Source organism: Scaptodrosophila lebanonensis, unplaced genomic scaffold (genome assembly GCF_003285725.1).
Source record: "Scaptodrosophila lebanonensis strain 11010-0011.00,11010-0021.00 unplaced genomic scaffold, SlebRS2 tig00000131-arrow-arrow-pilon, whole genome shotgun sequence".
In the NCBI taxonomy this organism is placed as follows: Eukaryota; Metazoa; Arthropoda; class Insecta; order Diptera; family Drosophilidae; genus Scaptodrosophila; species Scaptodrosophila lebanonensis.
The window spans coordinates 514,143-536,399 of record NW_022060584.1 but is presented as its reverse complement, the minus strand read 5'-3'; the positions used below and the strand labels follow the sequence as shown (position 1 = coordinate 536,399).

Genomic DNA, 22,257 nt, shown 5'->3' with positions numbered 1-22,257 from the left:
TACATTTTTGATTTAACATATTGATTAACCTACTTATTCATTAACTTGATTAAAAAAAAATATTTATTGTCCTTAGAAAATATTGAAAATTTGTCTTATACAAACTCTCTGATATACAATTTTGATCATTCTGAATACAACCATTTAATATATTAGGTATTAAATAATCGTTTATATGCAAACTAATCCAATTGTTGACTAACCTTTTATTTTTTAATATTGTGAAACAAAAATACAAATGAACAAATTGGCTTAACAAAGAACCCTCCAGAAATATCTTCAAGTTATTTTGTTGGCCATGCTCAGCTCAAATTTAAATACTGTGGGTGGTTAGAAAGTGGTGTAGGTATATGTGGTTATGTGTGAGTGTGTGTGTGTGTCTGTACTATTAGGACTTACCACCGATGTCACAATCAGGGCCAGCACAATAATAATGACCAGGAGGGCAATAAGTATGCCGCGCCAATTGCGTTGGTTGGGATTGCTGGAAACCAACTGTAAATAGAGAAGGGAAAAGAGAAATAGTGATACAGAGAGGCATTGTGGGGTGAGTAAATAGGCGAACGAAAGTGGAGAGCAAATTGCTATAATTACATAATTTAAAGCGAGCAAACATTATGCATCGAATAAAACGCACGTGCGGCACATTAAGGACGACGCGCACAATCAGCACACAAATAACAATACACTTGTACTTATAATAAGGCGGTAGACACTGAATTACAACTGGCAGTTAGCTAAATGACCACAAATAAATGAGAGCTTAGAACATAAACGACGGCAATGCAATTGAAGTGAACATTAGTTGTGGCTTCTGAGGCCACCGTCATAATGCAAAACACCAAGTGGTACGCATAACGAGCACTAAAAGGGACGTTGAACCTAAACCTGGGCCTCGGAAAATATTTGACTAATTTATATGCCACAAAACTGCTTACATACACTAATAAACAAACGCACACCCACACACAGAACTCACTAACCCTATATGCATACAAATTAACGATCCACTCCACACCACTTTCCACCTCATACAATCAACGCTTAATGCATATTTAATGTAGTAGACTATATAACTACAACAATAACAACAAAAAGAACAACAACTAACGGCATAAACACGCAGTTTGTACGCGCTGTCACCGTTATTTCTGCCACGTTTTTTCCATTCTCTCTTGCCTTTTTTGCTTAGTCTAGTCAATCATGTCGTACATGAGAATTAATTATCCAGCGCACATAACTGTGCTACACTATTTCGTTTACATAATCGAAGGGCAAAGAAATGTTCTATTAATTAACGATTTTGTATCGATGTGTTGGCTTCACAGCATGCTGAGCAGGCAATGATACAAGCATAATGGTCTGCCTGAATAGAAACCGTTTTGATTTGTGTGTATGCCGCGTACGAGGGTTGTTTTAATTATATTTTCATTGTTTAAGTTAATTTAATATAACTTTGCTTTGATATATGACGATAATTTGAAAAAAAAAATATTTTAATTTCTTTAATTCTTTTTTGTTAGGTCTAAAAACGTCTCTGACTACTGTGAACCGGGGCGTAGCTGGCCAGTTCGCTAATGAAATCCTATACTATAATATAAAATACTATAATATAAAATAAATTTTATTTTTAATTTTGAAAAAAGCTTGTTATCTAACAAATAACAAAACAAACATAAAAGATTTTTAAAAAACTCTACAAAATCTCAATTTGTAAATTAAATTAAAATGAAATAAAATCATTTTATTACTAATTTTCATTGATTTTAATGTTTATGAAAAAAAGAATTGCTGAAGAAAGCAGTATTCATACAGGAGAAAAATAACCCTAAAGATAAAGTTTATAGAAATAAGGATAAAGGAAAAAATGTATGTTTTAATTAATATTTAAGAAAGTTGTATAAGAAATAAGTAAATGAATATACGAATCATATATTTGTAATATTTGTGTAATTGACCACAAGAAAGCTCTTTCATGGACAATTTCTTATTAGTTAAGAACTCTATTTGAGCAGACAATGCCGTTTATAATAAATTCACTTTCCATAATATTTACTGATATAACATCTGGATTCTCTGCTTTCACAACGTTAATAAGATTCGATTGTTAAAAAGCTCATTTCATTTGTTTTTTAATACAAATATTTGTAATTTTCTATGTTTGGTAATGGAAGTAAAATTCCTGCTATACAAGTTAAAAATTAATAGTTACACACAATTATGATACCCAGTTCGTTTGTCCTTACCTTAAATATAAAAACAGACTCAAAACCTTAAATTTGAATAATTTGTGTGATGTTGTGTTTTTCAATATGGCTTCAAGTCTCAAATAAAACGTTTTTTAAACATTTATGCTCAGACTGAAGTAACATAGCAATTGTGTCGATTCGATTCGACTAACTTAAGCTATAAAATGGAAATCAGCAGAACTTGCAATCAATGTCATCAGCAGGGATATTTACTACCTCATTCAACTAAAAGTTGTCCTCTTATTATTACCAAAAGCATTTTTATATGACTTATGGCTCATTAAATATATAAGTTCGGTAACGATATCAAAATATAACGTTGATGACAGTGTTCGCAAACTTTTTTGTTCTAAAATATATGTATTTTAATTGCTTTTCTTTATATATGTGCTGTCGCTATCTTTTGCCTGATTGCCGCTAAAGATCGACACGAAACACAAATGGCTAAAAATGATTGCACACAACCGACTTATAAGTCTATGGAAAACAAATTGTTTATATTTTGTATATACATTCTTTATGTTTGCAATATGAACATTTTTTAGAAATTTGTGTTTTAAAGTCTTACCAAAATCACTGCTGTCTTAAAACAACTGTAGACAGTTTTGAGTTGTTTGTAAAGGCAGCATAATAAGCCATCCAAATTATGTGAAGAACTGCACAAGCACATTGTTGAAAGTTTGACGTGACATTATAGCTTAAGTATGCGAATCAATGTAACTTAACTTTCGAAATGTAACTCTAAACTCATATGCTGTATGTTTATTGTTTGTTTTTGTTGTTCTTTTCAAACAAAACAATAACTCATCAGTTATTCCATACAAAATACCAAAACCGTAAAGTGCCGCAAAGCACGCAACTTTGGCATGATATATGCGTATAACTTACTCTCTTAATAGAATCTGTGCACAGACAATGCACAGCTCATGGCACTAATTGAAACGGACCCTCCTACTCGTCCTGCACCTAACACCTTCCTCTTCCTCTTCCTCCACCACCCTCCACCAGCTGTGGTCACACTCAATATCTTCTCTATATGCGCTATTAAAAACCCATAAATATTAACAGTTACCGTTTACGCTGTTTGCAATTAGAACAGCCATATAGCCACGGGTCTTAATTAATAACCCAAGCACACCAACAAACACTTGCAAGCAACGTGTGTAACGCTTTAATTGAACCACACACGCATACCCGTATACTCGTAGTCTTCGCCACAGCAGCAACATTGCAAACTACAAACTACAAATTGAATTACACTGGTCTGCAAAAGGATGTTGCTGGCCTATTTGAAACCGCCTCCCTAGCTGAATTTGTTCGAATCTAGCTTAGTATATACACGTACATACTATTTAAAAATTTTAAATTGGCGTCTCATTTGATACAAAACTTTCTGCTTTTAAAGATAACATATGCCAATAGTCTATAAAAATGCCTTAATTCAATTTGTTGACCTTTAAAACAATATATTTAAATAATAAAAATAGGTATTTGCTGAATGTTAAATCACCTTTTATTAAATATTCAATTAGTGAGTTAAACCATAACCGAAGAGGTATTGTTAATTGAAACTAAGCGACTGCAAGGCGGAATATTCGAATATTAGTGCTACATAGCACAGATATTATTCACCTTTTCTGATTTGTTATCTCTTAAACCCTGTTGCGATCGGCCGATTTGGTTGCTTTTATCAATTACTATTTGAATACTAACATATGCATCATAAAGAATGTTTTATTGTTTTGCTTAGATATGGATATTTTTTTGTCGAAAATTCAGCTTAATTAAATGAGTCTCACTTCAACTTGCAGTTATTAATGACTCCCCCGCTTTTAAATATTCTATTTAGAAAACCAGTTGTAGGAGTGAACGATTGTCCGAGTCCAACAATTTCAGAGTACAAAGAAAATGGACCAAAAAAAACAGAAGACAACATTAAACTTCTGAGGTCTGTCTTCTACAGAAAGAGAAGGAACAAATATCGATAGAAGCTTCGCTATTGGCTCTCGTAATGTTTCAAACGCTGCATTGTTATTGAACATAATTGAGACGATGAACAGGCCGTCCACTACAATTCTTCATCAGAAGGAATAAGAAGCGAAAATATGTTTATATCAGCTGCGTGTAGAACTTACAAAAGGCCGTATTAGCTCAGAAGATAAAATTAAGAAAATGACTTTTAAACATTTATTAATCGAAGCCCTGAACAAGAATTGTCCACGACATTTACGGAACTCCAAAGGCCTAAGGAAACCTTAGATCCGAAGGAACCCTTAGGGTCCATCTTAATCATCGCCCCGTACGGTACCCATCTGCAGATGTGCCTTCTGGAACCTTAGCCAGTGAAATCAATAGAAGATTCTCCCGACAGGTCCAACAAATGTTGAAATAATTGGCATGTGATATTTCTAATCCCAACTTTTTATTTAAGTTGATTTATCACAAAATCGAAGGCTTAACTAATTAAGAGAGGTTCATTTATTATCAAAAAAAATATGGTGGATAAAACTTAACTTACTAGCCAACATCATTCTTAATTTTTTTTTTGTCTACTAGTGTTTTTAGACAAAAACAATAACAACAGCCGGAGGTGTGTTTGGCTTTTTGCAGTTTTTGCACTTCCGTATTTTCAAAATAAATAACGCCCCAAGGCGCATGCAGCATTTACATCATTTAATTGAATTGAATTTATTATGCTGGCCGTTATGACTGGCTATGGCCATGCAGGTTGTTGGCCATTATGAATTCATTAAGATGAGCAACGTGAGTCACGCTTGAAGCTCGCATGTTAAAAGGAGAGACACTCAAGTTGATTGCAAACTTAGAAATAACAAATAAAAACTCAAATAAATATGCAAAATGGTGGGCATAAATGAAATTTAAACACTCAACTTGATGAGTTGCTGTTAACGCTAAGAAATTAAAAGTAACTGCAGTCATCAATTCAAAAACAGGCCTCGTAAAAACCTAACGCGCAATGAATTATGCGTATAGCCCAAGGGAGTACAGTGATGAGTGGAAGTCGGATAGGGGAGTGGAAATGGGAATGGGAATGTGGCGATGTCGGTTTTGTGTATGCGTGCTATTAATATAAATAAATTTTTAATGCACTTCAATTAGATGCCTGTGTGAGTAGCAAAAAGCAAAGCTCGCGTTACAGTTCAGATTTCTCAACATGGCGTATGCGTAATGTGAGCCTTGAACCGCATCGTTGCGATTCTCTATCCTTACTACAATAACAAATCAACAGCAGCTGTGGTTGCGTTCACCGCACAGTGGTTGGAACTCTCATTTTGGGTGGAAAAATTTCATTTTTAATTCGCAATTATTTTAAATTTTTACAAAATAAATTATTTTACGGATGAAATATTAGTAGTTTCAAATATGCCGTACATTTTTTTAACAGTTTCAATAAATTATGCTGTACCGACGCGCTAGCTGGATCCTGCGACACGCAGGGCGTCGTTACGAACGAGATGGCTGTAGGCGCATAAGGCGTGGATGTAGTTGTAAGCCTAGTCTATAAGTTTAGTATATAACTTGATATGTATTGAATTCTGTAGTAGTGTAAGTAAGAAACGTGGCTTGAGTTTAGTTTTAGGTTAGTCGGTTTAGGTTAATTAAAGTACATATATTATGGAAACCGCGCCCTTCACTGTTAGCACTTTGGGGTACCCATTATTAAATTTCAGCACACTCTGGCCGACGAGTATACCCGCGGCAGAGTAGCAATCGTTACAATGTTTCAATATAATTAATTCGTATGCTTGAGACATTTGTGTAATAAATTTTGGACTCGAAAAGAAACGAAACTTGGATTTTAAAAATAAATCACATTATCTTTGTGATAACTCATAAAATGTTACGGTTTTTGTAATTTATTTTAGATTAAAAGCCTTTATTTTAGATTCTTCTTCTTGACTGGTCTTCAAACCCGTTATCGGGCTATGACCTGACGTAACACAGCTCTCCACGCGCCTCTGCTTCGCGCGCGTCGCTTCCAGTTGGTCACTCCGCAGGTAGTAAGTGCGTTCTCTACCTGGTCCTTCCAACGTAGGCAAGGCCTCCCCCGTCGTCGTCTCCCCCCAACATCCGCATCGAGAACTTTTTTCGCTGGAGCGTCTTCTTCCATACGCACGACATGACCTAGCCAGCTTAGCCGCTGGATGTTTATTCGCTTGACTATGTCAATGTCAGCGTAGAGCTCGTACAGTTCGCTGTTCCATCGTATGCGGTAGTCGTCGCCAACGCGTATGGGACCGAAGATCTTCCGAAGCATCTTTCTCTCAAACACTGCAAGAGCTGCTGCATCAGTCTGCGATATCACCCATGCTTCTGCACCATAAAGCAGCACGGGGAGGATGAGCGTCTTGTAGAGCGTTAGCTTGGTTTTTCGGGAAAGGTCTCTGCTACTCAATTGCCTACTGAGGCTGAAGTAGCATCGATTGGCTAGAGTTAATCTCCATTTGATTTCTAGGCTGACATCGTTGGTTGCTGTGACGGTGGTGCCAAGATACATAAAATCTTTCACCATTTCGAAAGTATAGTTTTCCACCGCGATCTGGGAGTCTGGTTGCCGCGTGTCCCTGCTAGAGGAAAACATATACTTAGTTTTGCTCTCATTTATCACCAAACCCACTTTTGCAGCTTCCTTCTCAATAGCCGCAAATGCTCCGGTGACGTCTCTCCTGGTACGGCTGATAATGTCTATATCATCAGCGTACGCAAGAAGCTGAACGCTTTTAAAAAAGATCGTTCCGCCTCGGTGTACACCAGCTTTGCGCACCACACTCTCCAGCAGGAAGTTGAAGAGATAGCACGAGAGGGCATCGCCTTGCCTGAAACCTCGAACGGTATCAAAGGGTTCGGAGAGGTCCTTTCCTACCTTGACGGAGCTACGAGTGTTGCTCAACGTCATTCTGCAAAGTCGCACTAGCTTTGCAGGGATACCGAACTCAGACAGTGCGGCATATACACGTTCCCTCCTCGGGCTATCGAATGCTGCTTTATAATCGACGAAAAGATGGTGGGTATCGATTTGAAACTCATGAGTTTTCTCCAGGATTTGGCGTAGCGTGAATACCTGGTCAGTGGTGGATTTACCAGGCATAAAGCCGCACTGATAAGGCCCAATCAGTGCTATCGCAAATGGCTTTAGCTTATCACACACTACGCTTGATATGACCTTATATGCGACGGAAAGAAGGCTGATTCCACGATAGTTGGTGCAGACCGTGGGATCACCTTTTTTTAAGACGGGACATAGGACACCGAGATTCCAATCATCAGGCATGCTTTCAGTTAGCCATATTTTGCAAATGAGCTGGTGCATGCACCCTACCAACTCATCGCCGCCTGCCTTAAACAGCTCCGCAGGCAGCCCATCTGCTCCCGCAGATTTGTTGTTTTTGAGCCGCTGGATGGCTGTTTCGACTTCGTCATGGCTAGGTGACGGTACTTCAATACCATCGTCGGCGATCGGTTCTGTGGGGTCATCTCCGCTGGCGGAATTGTTAACATCTTCGCCTGATAGAAGATTGGAGAAATGTTCCCTCCACAGTCTCAGTGCCGCTTGCCCGTCCACCACCAGATTTCCTTCCGAGTTCTTACAGGCTGACGCTGCGGGCTTAAAACCTTGTGTTAGACGCTTCACCTTCTGGAAAAATTTCCTAGCGTCGTTCCTGTCTCTACAAAGCTCCATCTCCTCTCGCTCTCGCTTTTCTTGCTCTCTCTTCTTGCGTCTAAAAAGCCGCCTCTCCTCCCTCTTCTTCTCCCGATATACATCATGCACAGCGCGCGTTGTCGCCGTCTGCAGGGTTCTTTTGTACGCGGCATTCTTCGCTGCAGTGGCTTCGCGGCACTCCTCGTCGTACCATTGGTTTCTCGGTAGCGGCTGTTGGAAACCAATGACATCTTCTGCGGCTGTGTGCAGTGAGCGGGAAATATGTGCCCAAAGTCCGCTACCAGTATCGGTTTCCGAGAACGGTTGAGAAAGCAGCTCAGAGAGTTGAGCGGAGTAAGCTTCGGCAGTCTGTTGTGCTAGCAGCTTTCCGACGTCTAGTTTTCGCTGCGTGTTGGGGCGTACATTTTTCGCCATGCATAATCGCATGTGGACCTTGGCTGCAACAAGTTGGTGGTCCGAATCAATATTCACACCACGGAACGTACGCACGTCCAGCACACTGGATGCATGCCTTCCATCTATCACAACATGGTCTATTTGATTTTTTGTCATTCGATCGGGTGACTGCCAGGTAGCTTTGTGGATATCAAGGTGTTCAAATCTGGTGCTACTCACCACCATGTTTCGTGCTGCGGCGAAGTCAATTAGCCTCAGTCCATTGTTGGATGTTGTCTCGTGGAGGCTGAATTGTCCGACTGTCGGGGCAAAGACGCGCTCTCTTCCAACCTTGGCATTAAAATCGCCAAGAACAATTTTAATGTCATGAGAGGGGCAGCGGTCATAGACTGTCTCCAGTCTCGCATAGAACTCGTCCTTGGTAATCTCGTCTTTGTCCTCCGTCGGAGCGTGGACGCAAATCAGGCTTATGTTGAAAAATCTCGCCTTGACACGGATGGTTGCCAGCCGTTCGTTCACAGGTGTGAACCTAGAGACACAGTTACGCAATCTCTTGCTGACCGCAAAACCGCATCCAAATTCGCGTCTTTCTGCATGGCAGCTGTAGTAGATGTCAAAGGCTGCTCTTTGGGAGCAACCCTGACCTGTCCATCGCATTTCCTGGATGGCGGTGATGTCAGCTCTTACTTTATTGAGAGCATCCGCCAATTGGATAGTAGCACCTCCTCTGTTAAGGGTCCGGACATTCCAGGTGCATATCCTTAAATCGTGGTCCTTTAAACGTTTGCTAGGGTCGTCAACTTTTGGGTGTTCCTTATCCGAGGCTGTTGTTATGTCCTTCACTGGGAGTAAAAAATTTTCATGTGGTGGGTCCCAAGCCCTACGCACAAAAGCGCTGCACACATTTGCTCACTTACCAACTCCGGATGGAGCCGGAAAGCTACCCAGAGAGCACCGCGGGGAGGTCGTGTGTCAACTTGATGATGGCAGAGACAAAGATCACTCTGGCCATTTCCACGTTAATGGCAGTCAGAAGCTTTACATTGTTCTACCAAAATCCGAGCCCTCCTTTATTTTAGATTAAAAGCCTTTATATTTCTTTGAACAATGTGTACTCTAGTTTTAATGCTTAATAGAACAATTGGGCTTAATTCTTGGAAGCACCTCTTTCTTGTGTATACATCAATGTAAATACTTATTTTGTACGAAATAATATTATTTTTTTATTTTTTGTTCAGTTACATCATTTGTGTTTGTGTTTGCTCCAAGCTCCCGCCATTTTCAAGGATGTTTTATGTATTGTGTATTAATACATAAATTTTTTGAATAAATTGATAAATTGAAGCATTGAAATGTGGAATAAGTTAGTTTTTACGGAGCGGTAGGTCCAGTGCCAATTGCAAAGATTTTATCGTACTCAGAGAGTAGTGTATACTATATATATATATATATATATATATATATATATTCCTTTTTTCGTGAAATATTTTTCTTCTCATCTGTCTCTATTAAACACTCCAATGGCTGATGTTTTTCAACTACATGGACTATTTTTGTAAGCAACTTCAAAATAAATAATCTAAATATTTAGATTAAAATGTGGCTTAATCTTGCTCTCCTGGAGGAACAAAATGGCTGCTTTAAGCAACACCCTTAATCTCTGTTAAAATCCATATGCATAATATAGATATTATGTATTAAAATGTGCTTTAATCTGGATCAAAATTCTGTTTTTCATTGGATTAAATATACTGTTTATTACAGCAACTTTATTTTACAATAAGTTTCTTTCAAATATATAGATACAATGTGCCTTAAACTCTTTCTTCCTCTATCTTGAAGGACCAAAATGGCTGCCACTCTTTAAACAACCTAGACTATTTCTTTAAGTAACTTCCTCTTTGAACACATAAACTATTTTCATATACTCGTACATACTTATATAGGCAAAATGAATAAAAATGTTTTAGGGGATAATAATTTTTCCACTGTTCCGTTCGTTATGTGAAGGTCGTTAGTTTTTATGCTTTCAACATTTTCATTGCATACATTGGGGAGCGAAAATAGGAAAAATCACATCCACGCACACACACACACACACATGCAAACAATTGTGTGGTGCTTCATATATGAAATGCATGCGGCGTGAAAAATTGTAATGGATAGCGATTTAAATGCAAGAAGCGAGAACAACTGGCAAGAATTTCATTTTAATGATGTTTGTACAATGAAGGGGCGAGGAACGCGAAATTTTTGCCTACTACTGATTATCAGGGGATTATGCTGATGTTTGCATATGCCAGGGCCATTGTAATCGCAGTTGTTGCTGTTCTTGTTGTAGGCCGAAATCGACATTGTTATCATTACATTTTCATTTGTTTGAAAAGTTTGCCCAGAGGTTTCATGCTTATGTTACAAAGTAAATGATGCTAGCAAGTTGATTAAAAACAAAGCTACCTGAACTTTGATTAAAGTGGCAGTGGAAAATAAAAACAAAAGCAAATACTGAAAGGTCAGCAATACTTAAGCATTGAAGTTTAAATACAGGCTTACGGATTAGTGAATTAGAGTTAAAGCCGCAGCCAAAGTCCGCAAATGTGCTTTGGCGCAACGTGTTGAGGGTAGCCGCATAAGAGCGTAATTCCTAATGGAGTTTGGCCAACAGCCAGCAGCTAACCGGGAGCCGGATAATGTAACTAACCCAGCTAGTCACTCACACACACACGCACACAAATAGGGAACAAGACAAAGTGACGCCCAGGCATAGAGCTGCGGCATTAGCTGCTTTTGCGGTTGAGCAGAGCGCAGTAAAGTTTTGCGCTTATAGGAGCTGTTACTGCTGTTTTTGTTTTTGTTGCTACTTTTGCTTTTGCCGCTGTGAGTGGACAAAAAAGTTCAAAGTTGAGAGCCGCTAGTTATTTGCATAAGTTGCCATAGTTATTAAGCTGGGAGCTGAGCGCGAGAGAGAAAAAAGTGCTGCATACCTTTAAGCGCATTACAAATGGACGCCGCAGCTGCTCAGAACATACTTGTACATACATTTGAATGAATGTCGTCATACAGACTATATTTATGTGTGTTTTTGAGTTGTGAGACAAAAAGGAGAGTGCCAATTTCAATTAAGGCAAACGCCGAAGGGCTTGAATTAGTTAGTAATGAATTTTTGGCAGCTGGAAACATGAATCTTACGCCTCAGGAAACAAGTGCCGCACGAAAATTGTTTTGCAATACAGTTGCAATTGCATTGGAGGGATTAAAGCAACGCGCTGACTTACAAATAGGTAACAATGTTCTCAGCACATAAGTCCAGTTGTTTTCGAGTTCATTTAATTTGTAAGCTCTACATGACAACTACTGTCTATGGTTTTATAAAGCGTTGTCATGTGAAATAAAGACTACACATACGCACCTATTATATTACATTTTACTCAGCGTCGACGTATCCACACAAACCGCTCTAAAAGAATATTAGTTTCATAGGCAGCTTAAAATCATGTCGATAAAAATGTTGCTTTCAAAACTAGCTAAATATCCGAAGATCTGAGCTGTGAAGTATATTAATATTTTTTAATGATCGATGGATGATTTTGTTCCACTATAGCTTTATTTTTTGCAACAACAAAATCATTATTAATATTAGCTGTTTATGAAAAAATTAACTTCGAACTAATTCTACTGCTACTCTAAAAAAAAGTTGATCCATGCTTATAATTTTGATAGGCCTGTCCAATGCAGCAACATCAATACTGCTCATGAATTTATTGTCCGAAGTATAGAATTAATTTCTTCGTTCTGCCCTTCGTGGACTAAACTGGAATCCCAATCTTAGTTTGCCTTCGTACTGTGATATTATTTTGCTTGTAAATTTTCCATTGTTAGTAATCCGCTTTCACTTTCTTTTTGGAATTATTTACCATCAAAGTTGTCCGAGGCAACACTTCTTACTATATTTTTCGGGCTTACATTACAAGAGGAGTGGGTAGCAATACTCCTAAGAAGCTTTCTATCTCTCTCTTTCAATGTCGATTGTTCACATTTGTGGATTTAATGGCAGATTCAGAGTTGAAGTGATTGATTTTAATATTTCAGAAGCTAGTTTTCTGAAAACCGTCACCACTTGACTCATACGAGTATGTTGAAAAGTTCACAACTATTCAAAACACGCACTCTTTTCAGGCAGCTTCCGTCTCAAATTTCAAATAGAAACCAATGCCCACACATTTGATTTTATTCAAAGAACCAAGAGTCAATAGCAGGTGATCAAATTTTATTATTAAATGAATTTGTGTTTGCTCTTCTCACTGGCTGCGACTTTATTTGTTCTTCTGTACAAATGTAAGCTAAAGCATTTGCACAAAGTGTAATTCAAAACCTGGTGCTTAGGATTGACCGTCCGAGCGTTAATGTGAAAAGTTGTCAGCCATAAAAATTGTACATAATCTGCATATTCAGTGGCAATCATAGGCATGACAACATTCAAAGGACAACATTTTATCTAATTTGGAGCGCTGGAATACTCGTGGGATATGCAAATCATTGGCATGAGTCCACCACTTAAGCACTACTTCGAAGTCACGACCCACTTCGTTGCTGATTTCATAAGTGCTTCCACTTTATACATACATAAGTATATTCTGGGTAGAAAGTTCATTCAACGACTTGCCGGCGAAACCAATTCTTGCTTTCAGTTTTCAGCTTTCAGCTTTCAACGTCAACATCATCGTTAGAGCGTCATCGTCAGCGTCAGCGTCGGCGTCGGCGTCAACGTCATGGCCCGATGACGTTGTAGAGTTGATGGCGGTCAGCTCTTCAGCATTTGCCACTCGTACGGTTCGTTGCACACTTGCAGCGCCCCGAACACTCAGAGTTGTCAGACTTTCGAGCACTTTTCGACGATGGCAGCTAATTGAAATAAATTTCGCATGTAATTCAGCACCAAAGCGCTGACAGCAACAATTGCAAAATTGAATTAGCAAAGCATTTTGTCTGTTCCCTGTGCGTGTAGGTCTGTGGATGTTGCGTGTTAATCTATGATTTGCATACAAAGCGACCCAGCGTTGCAACAGAATTTCAATTTTATCGCCTGAAAGCACACAATGACGCGCAAAGACATCCCATCAAAATGTTTGACAAATTCGCATTCAGGCGCATTGAACAATTTAAATGCTGAGGCACTCAGTTCCCTCTTCCAATTTTAATTTCACCATCCACTGAATATGAGAACATTTTGGAAACTGGTATTATAAACCTTTTATAATACTAATGCAGCAGCAAATTGTTGTTAACATTTTAGTGCAATATGTTGCTTAGTTGTTTAATTAACACAAGCTCCAAATATAACAACATCAACCAGAATTACTAATGATCTATACTATAATTTCTATTAAGTTATGACTTTAGAAAGAAATTTCCTTATTCGAGTATATATTAAGTTGAACTTTATATTTATGTTTGTCTAGAACGGCTGGTTTAATTATCAAAATATCGAATGCGCCCATTGACGACCATTAACGACCATTAACATATTTCAATTTCACACTGTTCTTTTGAAATACAATAATTATTAATTTCTAAAATCCTATTTTTCAATTATATGTATAATTTCCGCCAATAATTCTAGAATTGCGAGTTGAGGTTTAGGATGAATATAAAATTGATGCTCTTTCCCTTAAATAAATAAATAAAAAAATTTACAAAAAGGCAGCCTAAGGATCTCAAATAATGAAAACTTGTTTTACCTTTCATTGCTTTGCTTTCACCGTGTAAACCTGATCTTGAACATTGGCGAACTAATTTCGAACGTTGTCCCAAGCAATATTGAATAAAAAGTACATTCAAAATTATACTGATCAGCTGTTGCTTTTTACATTAATGTATTGAGTACATTATACATTAATACAAGAAAAACTTAATTCTAAATATAATAATTTTATTGGGTAGGTTTCAAATTGCATTCTCTTAATTTCTCCTCTCAAGACATTTAAATTGTTATCTAATCGAGCCCTTCAAAATTCGCTTTTCCAAACTCTTAACATATTTTCTTGTTTAATATCTTTGATTTACATTTCCATAACCTGTTTTTTAATCAATTATGCTTTCTTTAAAACCTACCAAAGCAAATATTAAAAGAATATTCTATTAATGAAAATATAAATTTAATAGCTCTCATGGAACATTTTTACATTCCTTTAGATTTCTTTTTAGTATAACGTCGTTTAATAAAAGTTCAGATACTCCAATTCAGAATATTTTTGAATTCATTATATTAGCAACTTCATTTTTAAATTCAGCCACATTTCTTGCATAATAATTTAATTGATAAACACCGAACGTCAACGGGCTTCAAAAACGGAACTCTTTTAAATGACAATAATTGTAAAATTGTTTTGAGAAGAAAAAATTGAAATTGAAAATTGCTGCTCAAAGGGGTAATGGGAAATTGTTGTTGTCACTTCCAATTCCCATCCTGTTGCTATATTTATTACATTTTTGATAAATGCATGCCACCTAATGCCGCCTGACAGCACACGCTTGACTTTATGTGTAGGTGACTTGACATCCCGACAACCCGACAACCCGTCAACCCGACAACCCGTCCAACCATTTAAAAACCGGGCCAGCCATCAAAGACAGGACGACATGAGCGGAGCACCTGTGCGGCAAAAAATAAGCAATCATGGCTGTGTAATGGAAGCTCAAGTATGTGTTGACATAGACGTAGATATTGTGCAAAGCTAGACAAATACAGACACATCCGAACACGAAACTCGCATACACACACACGCACGCACACATGCAACTGACAGTTATAGCGAGCTCGACGCCATTATGGCCTTGTGCTCAACTTCTGCTGACAACAGCATACAGTGGCAAATATTCAAAGTCTAAGCAATTAAAAAACCTGGAAAATTTTGAAGATAGAGAAACTATGGATCTTAATACTTCATTAGAATAGTATTAATCTTATTATTGTTTTTTAATTTATGTGAATAACATACCAAAATATTTAAGATATTATTTATAAGATATCCCATTCTGAGATTAGTAATTTAACTTATCGAACAATAAATAAAGATCTAATAATGTCAAAATACAGACAAACGATAAAACTGATAACAGTAGTAATCACCAAAAAGAAAGTGAACACATTAAATGTTTATCAGCTTATTTATACGAAAATAGAAATTGTTGACATAACCTGGAATATTTAGAAGGTAGAGAAACTATGGATCTTAATTTTAATTTATGTGAACAACGGTATGCTGAAATGCTTAAGACTTACAAAACGTGAGGGCCACTATCTACTTGTATTTAAATACAGTTAGAATAAGATTTCATCTATTATAAGATATCCCATTCTGAGATTATTAATTTAACATATCGAACAATAAATAAAGATCTAATAATGTCAAAATATGCCAACAATAATACTATTATCATTAGTATATTAATATCATGCGGCATATATTAGTATACTAATGATAACAGTATTAATAACCAAAAAGAAAGTGAACACATTAAATGTTCATCAGCTTATTTATACGAACATAAAAATTGTTTGGAGAATAACTGTGCGTGCTTAAATAATTTTGTTAGTATAGTGCCTAGTCAGTTGTTTCAAATTAGTATGTGAATAGTTTTAATATTTCCCCATTTTATGTGTCAGCGTAAAATTAAGAAGACTTAAAATTCAATAAAACCGATAAAAACTCGGCTATACATTTTAATATTAATTGCTGAGAATCTTATCATATTTAAACAGTTAATTGATGGCTAACGCAGACTGTTGGTGTCAAATGCTGATAATTTTTAAGCTCCTATTCTAACTTTCTAAAATTTTTAGTTATACTTATCAATAAATCTTGAAGTGTGATGAAAAATTAAAAATGAGACAGAAATTTTCGAAAGGCATTGAGACGAAACTAAATTGTGTGTTAGAAAAAAGGCCAGTAAGAGACCATATATAGTTAGTTTTATTTTTTAAATGTAAAAGCCCTTCTACCTTATTCTTAAGAAAGCAAAAAACCACAGTTCTTAGCTTAGCATCCAATTCCAAAAGATGCATAATTGAAGCATAAACTGAGGTAGAATCTTAACCAAACGCAGCATTAAACATTTAAAACAAACTTTTTATTTGGACGAAATAAATCTTAAAAACACTAAGTCGACGGTCTTCCTAAGATGATCATAGAATTACATTTCATTTCAAAGTAGCTCGGATTATTATTTTTAAGTTAACTTTAATATTTTAAAATACTTTTCTCAATTGAATAACTACACATCAACCACGTAAGGCATATTTTGAAGCCTGTCTGTGCAATTCATCGGATGAATATTAAAGGACAATTTTCATATTTTTCTTCAGAAAATTAAAAGGCTATTTATTTTCACTCAATACTCTTTAGTGTATAAATACGTTCGTAAATCATTTTGATTAATTTATGTACTCATATAATATAGAAAGGATCAAGTATATTGAATAATTTTGGAAGATTTTGCTTTCAGAAAAACTTGATTTAAAAAGTGAACTGTGGAACGATTCCTGTATGCTGAAGAAAACAACATTGTTAGCCTTTTACATCAAAAACAAAACAATATTCGAAATCAATCATATTGAAGGGATTTACTAAGTTTTCCTTTCAACATAACTTACTTTCCAAAAGAAACCATCTCAGTTTTGAATGCTTACTTCCTGTACTTCCTGCAAATATATATTATTAAAAACAAACCCATAAATTTTTGCCACACTGTGCAGCAGACCTACATAAGTGCTTAGGTTCTAGGGCGCTGACTAAATACAGGGAAGGGAGGCAGACAATGGTGTGCCGGAAAGCTAGACACTGTTACCGTTACTTAATGCGACAGATGCAGGCTATCCTGCCCCTGTATGCAGGGTTGTGTTGTTGTTGCTTTTGTCGGCTTTGTAGGTATCTCATGTCGTAGTTGGCTGCACGTTTGCAATCGTACCCTGAGGGGCTGTTTATGGATTTTATGTTTGGCAGGAAGGCAGCAAGCCATAAAGATTGGTTTGTAATGTCACAGCACAGCACAGCACAACACAGAATGCAATATTGTGCAGAGTCGCGGGTTCTGAGTGGCTGCATATTAAACTTGAGCACTACTTTGAGACACGTGAGTTGAGTCTGCAGTGAGGGTAAGTCAAGTCCAGATTCAGGTTTCTGCTGAGTTTTAAGTTAACTGAAGAGTATCGAAAGTTGGTAAGTCAAAATGTTATTTATATTTCACACATGAAAAAACATAGTACTGCTTATATTTTATATTAATAATAATGGCATTGAATACGTATACATTTATTGTATTCATTTAATACTCATTTTAAATGTCGAACCTACACAAGTTATCGAAATTTTATCGCAACTATTATGGTATCAAATATTTTAATGTACTGTCATAGAAATGTATCGTAACAACGTGAAAAATATTTACCGCACTATACTTAAAAGCAAATAAATGGTTATCTAAAACTCTACACATTTTATCATTGAGGGACAATGAGGTATAAATCAAAAATTAAACATTTCGTAATTAGAATTTTGGATCTAAGTTATAAAGGAAGAAAGCAGACGCATAAAAGTTGGCCAACAAAAATGTATTGCAATTTAATAAGAGATCGATATAAAAGTAACCTTCAAACTTCGCCCGCACGTACTTTAATCTATAAATACTTATACTGACAAAAAGTGTATATATTCTTGATCTGCAGACAAGCCGATTTATGCCCGCCTATCTGTCCGTGAATATGAATACCTAGAGCCCAGACACTATAGAATCTAGTAGAAACTTAGTGCAGTGGCGGGGGGAGTGGGGAACATTTTTAAATACACTGGTTCTGCATACACACAGTCTAAGAGAGTTAGGCGAAAATGTTAAACATCTGTGTGGTATCTCTAGCTCTTATAATCTCTGATATCGGACAGAAAGAAATTCGGGGCTAAATCGACTCATCCTGATCAAATGTATTTACTTTATGCGGTCTACCCGCCTCTTTCGGCGTGTAATTTTTCCATTTTGCACAAAACAAATATTTTCTTGTACGTTACGGTATAAAAATTTAGTTTATAAAATGATTTTTAAGCTAAGCCCTTTCATTGGTGCGGGTCTTGAATTATGAACGTCAAGCTCCATTGCTTAAGAGATTTGAAGACTCATTTTGTACTAGCTATACAACTTTTCTGTAGTTTTTATTTAGAGTTATTTGGTCTAATTTCTAACATGGCAATTTTAAAAGCAGTTTGCAGTGAAACTAGAAAATCAGTATATAATTTCTACATTCAGATTTTTGAAAACATAATAATATGTTCGATTTTGCATAATCCCGAAGCTAATGCTCAGAAAACACCTCCTTCCATTTAACAGTTAGCAAACGCACATACTTTAGTCTCAAAGTTCTCTAATTTCCAAGATGCTGCTTTCTTAAATTGTAATCCGACCTAAGCTCTTGCTTTACCGAAATACTTAAAATACTTTGTGGGGAAAACGCATTTTATAATTACACAAAGCTGCCGGAAATACCCTTGCCACATCCACTTGCAACTTACCATGCCACACACACACACACAGATATACGCATAGACAGGACACGTGCAGCATATTTATATACATATATAATTAATTATGCTTAATGATATTTATGCACAGAACATAAATTCTTGGGTCTGCGTGTGAGTTCTACAACAAAGAAATTACCTCATCATCGTAATTATCCTGCTCAGGCATGACTCGACGTTTGCTGGCTTAATGCGGCCTTATGTGACTGGCGCTGCAAATAACAACAACGGCAACAACAAATCGAGGGAGTAGAAGAAGAGCGAGCAAGCGAAAAATATGAAACACCGAACACTCGCTTCAATTCATGCACCAAAATGGCAAACAATGCGGCCGAAGGGTCTTCAACGAGGCACAACAATGAGAAGGCTCCGTGTAATTATTATTTGTGGCGCTGTCGTCAGTCTTCGCTGACAAATCGTGACAGCTGACGCTCCTGTGCCTGCTCTTGCGCCTGCTCCTGCGCCTTCTCCTGCACCTATTCCTGCTCGTTAGATGGCTAATCGAATATATCAATTTCCGACATTGGCGTTGACAAGAATAATTTGCATATGCCAGCCAGCCTGTTGCCACGCTTCTTGCGCTCTATCTCTCTCTTTCTCTTTCGTACACAAACTCTCTCGCACTCTCTCTCTCTCTCTCGCTTACTCCCTGCGTAGTGTAAATTGTTTGCTTGCTTTTAATTTGCGTTTAGCTGTTTTCTTTTGGGCGGCTACAAGCGCATCAGCTTGCCAGCTTTTTGGCGTACAACATGCTGAGTTTTTCGTTGCCGTTGTTGTTGTTGTTGTTGGTGCTGCTGCTGTGCTTTGGTGTCTTGTTCATGCCGCGCTGTAAATTACAGTTGCTTTTTAGATGTCCTTGACTTTTTACAGCAACTGCTGCTTTTGTTGTTGTTGTTGTTGTGTTGTTTGTGTTGCTGTTGCTGGCAATTATGAATGTGCGCCAACGAAAATTTTGTTTCGACAGGCTTCTTCTTGTTGTTGTTCTATTTTTTGTTTTTGTAGTCCTTGCATTACTGTAGTTTTGTTTGTTAGACTTAGGAACTTGTCGTCGTCGCCGTCGTCGTCGTCGTGGTTCGTAATGCGCTTTTCCTATAGTTGCTGCTGCTGTTGTTTTTGTTGTAGCTTTTGCCCTAATGAGCACACATTTCAATTTACAGTTTGACACTGTAAACTTTGGGGCTGTCTCGCTCTCGCACACGCCGCTCTAGCCCGTTTGCTTTGTTGCTCGACACTAATGATGCAGCATACTTTTAGGCAGCGCTCTAAATTGAAAAAGAATGAAAGCACATTTTAGAATGCATGTCAAAGTACATGGAATAGATTGCTGTTATTGTAGTTGTTACTGGTGTTGCGGCAGTAGTAGTGTTGGTGTGTTGTTGTTGTTGTTGTTAGTGCCAATTTCTTATGCGTTGCTTTGTGTGTTTTTGTTGCGTGCTCTTGGGCTCAGTGTTTTATTTTGTGGGCTTTGCTTTGTTGTGTATCACAAATGTGTCCGTGTGGGTTTTTTTGTGGGTGTGTAGGGGGTTTCTTATTTGTGCGTTCCATCTACATTAGTTGCCAGCCATGTTATTAGTCTGCGTATAGTGTGCAAGCGTGTGTGTTTGTGTGTGTACATTTGTATAGTTGTGTGTGTGTGTGTGTGTGTGTGCTTGTAATTGCTTTTGCTTAAGTGTTGTTGCAACCACACACAAGAAAAAAGGAGGTTGGCAAGGAAAAACATGTGTGCTTTGTGCTTATATGTAGGTTAAGTAGTCTAGTGTTAAATATTTACATAAACAAAGGCTGCACATGCCTAAAAGTGTGCAATATATACATACAAATCTAGATACAGTGAAAACTCTCTTGGCCGGACACTCACGGTCGGCCAATTCTTGTCCGCTTTAGGGGATACTTAAATACTTTATACACCGATCGAATGTTTTAGAAAAAGATAAGAGAGTGTCCGGATAAAAGAGGTGTCCATTAAGGGAGTTTTCACTGTATATACATATACGTAAGTATTTATATAAGTATGTGTGTGCGTTGTGTTAGTTGGCAGGGCGTTTCTAATTACGTGCAGCTTGTTGTGTTTGTGGTTGCTGTTTTTCCTTTTAACGGCTGTGTATGTGTATTCAGTGCAGGTAACCTTAAAATCTAAACTATTTATTATGCAAAATGTTGCATGCAATAATAAGAGAGCGGTAGAGGGGATATGGGTAAAGGTGCGGAGCAATCTCAATGGCTCTCTGTTGAATGCAAATTTCATACAATACATTGTTAATAGCATTACTGTTCCCATTCAAGTTATAGAAATTTGCCAGCGCACTTTAAGCGGATTATTATGCAAAATTGAGTGTAAAAAACAGCTGGACGTGCTCGATTCCAGGTAAAAATTATAATAGAGTTGGTAAAGTGGAATAGTAGAAAAGTTTTTAATTGGTAATTCAACTTTTTCAACTATAAATTTATAAAATATTTTGTAATAGTAGTTCCATAAAAGATGGCAACTAAAATTATTTATTTAAAATACTCAAAGTTTAGTTTTAAATAAAAAAATAAAAATATTTCGTTGAATAGCAACAATTCATTACTGAAATTCGATGAAAAGGTTGCACTGTAGCAAAACTTTTTCATTGATCAATTCATAAAATTTGTTCATGATACTAGTTATTTGAAAAAATATCTTTACATATTTGTTTGTTTTGTGGCCGTGAATTGTTGAGGACGTTGTATTAACCAAAAAAATACTTTTCAAACAAATACATTTCTGAAATTTAGTTACAAGTCAATTTGTGTATAAATTTGTGTATAAATAAACTGTCCCGCCCTTACAAAGTATTGATCATCTGATTGTATTCCAAAGTATATTTTAGCGTCCTTTTGATTCATTGAATAAATAAAGTAAATTTTGTCGATATTGTCGATCGCGATGTCAAGTTATTTATTGTCTTCCCTATGCATAACCTACATAGGAGATGGAGAACAAAAAAATAGTCGCTGTAGCCCTACTGGAAACATTAATGAAGCACATTAACTTGATTACACGTTAACAACACGACTACTCTTTATAACGATATGTTTTGCAAAAAACAAGATGAAAAGCTATAGCAGAACAAACCCGACAACAAACCTAGTACCCAAACAAACTTCCGCAAGTCGTCTTGAAATTGCCCGATTTTGATGAAATTTCAAACAAAAGAAGAGAATTAGATATTAATAGCTTGTACAGTTTGGTTAGGAGAGTCTATTCCAATTTTAGTTAATGTGCGCCCAGCCGTTTCCGAAATCCATTTCCATGGTTTCTTATGTATATTCAAAAGCATTTAGAAGTTATATGTCTATTATGATTATTTAGCCATTTTTTTTTTAAATTCTACTTTTA

The 22,257-nt window shown here is 36.8% G+C and overlaps 1 protein-coding gene across 1 annotated transcript in view; it reads right to left on the bottom strand.

The window, feature by feature from the left end:
• The window catches only part of LOC115628990 (prolyl endopeptidase FAP), an 87,232-nt gene that overhangs the window by 30,689 nt on the left and 34,286 nt on the right, over nt 1–22,257 (bottom strand). The window contains exons 2-3 of the mRNA XM_030525271.1: nt 19,036–20,158; nt 400–495 (exon numbers count right to left, since the gene is read on the bottom strand). Of these exons, the coding sequence (XP_030381131.1) occupies nt 400–495; nt 19,036–19,065 (126 nt within the window). The 5' untranslated portion in view covers nt 19,066–20,158. The remainder of the gene's footprint in view (nt 1–399; nt 496–19,035; nt 20,159–22,257) is intronic.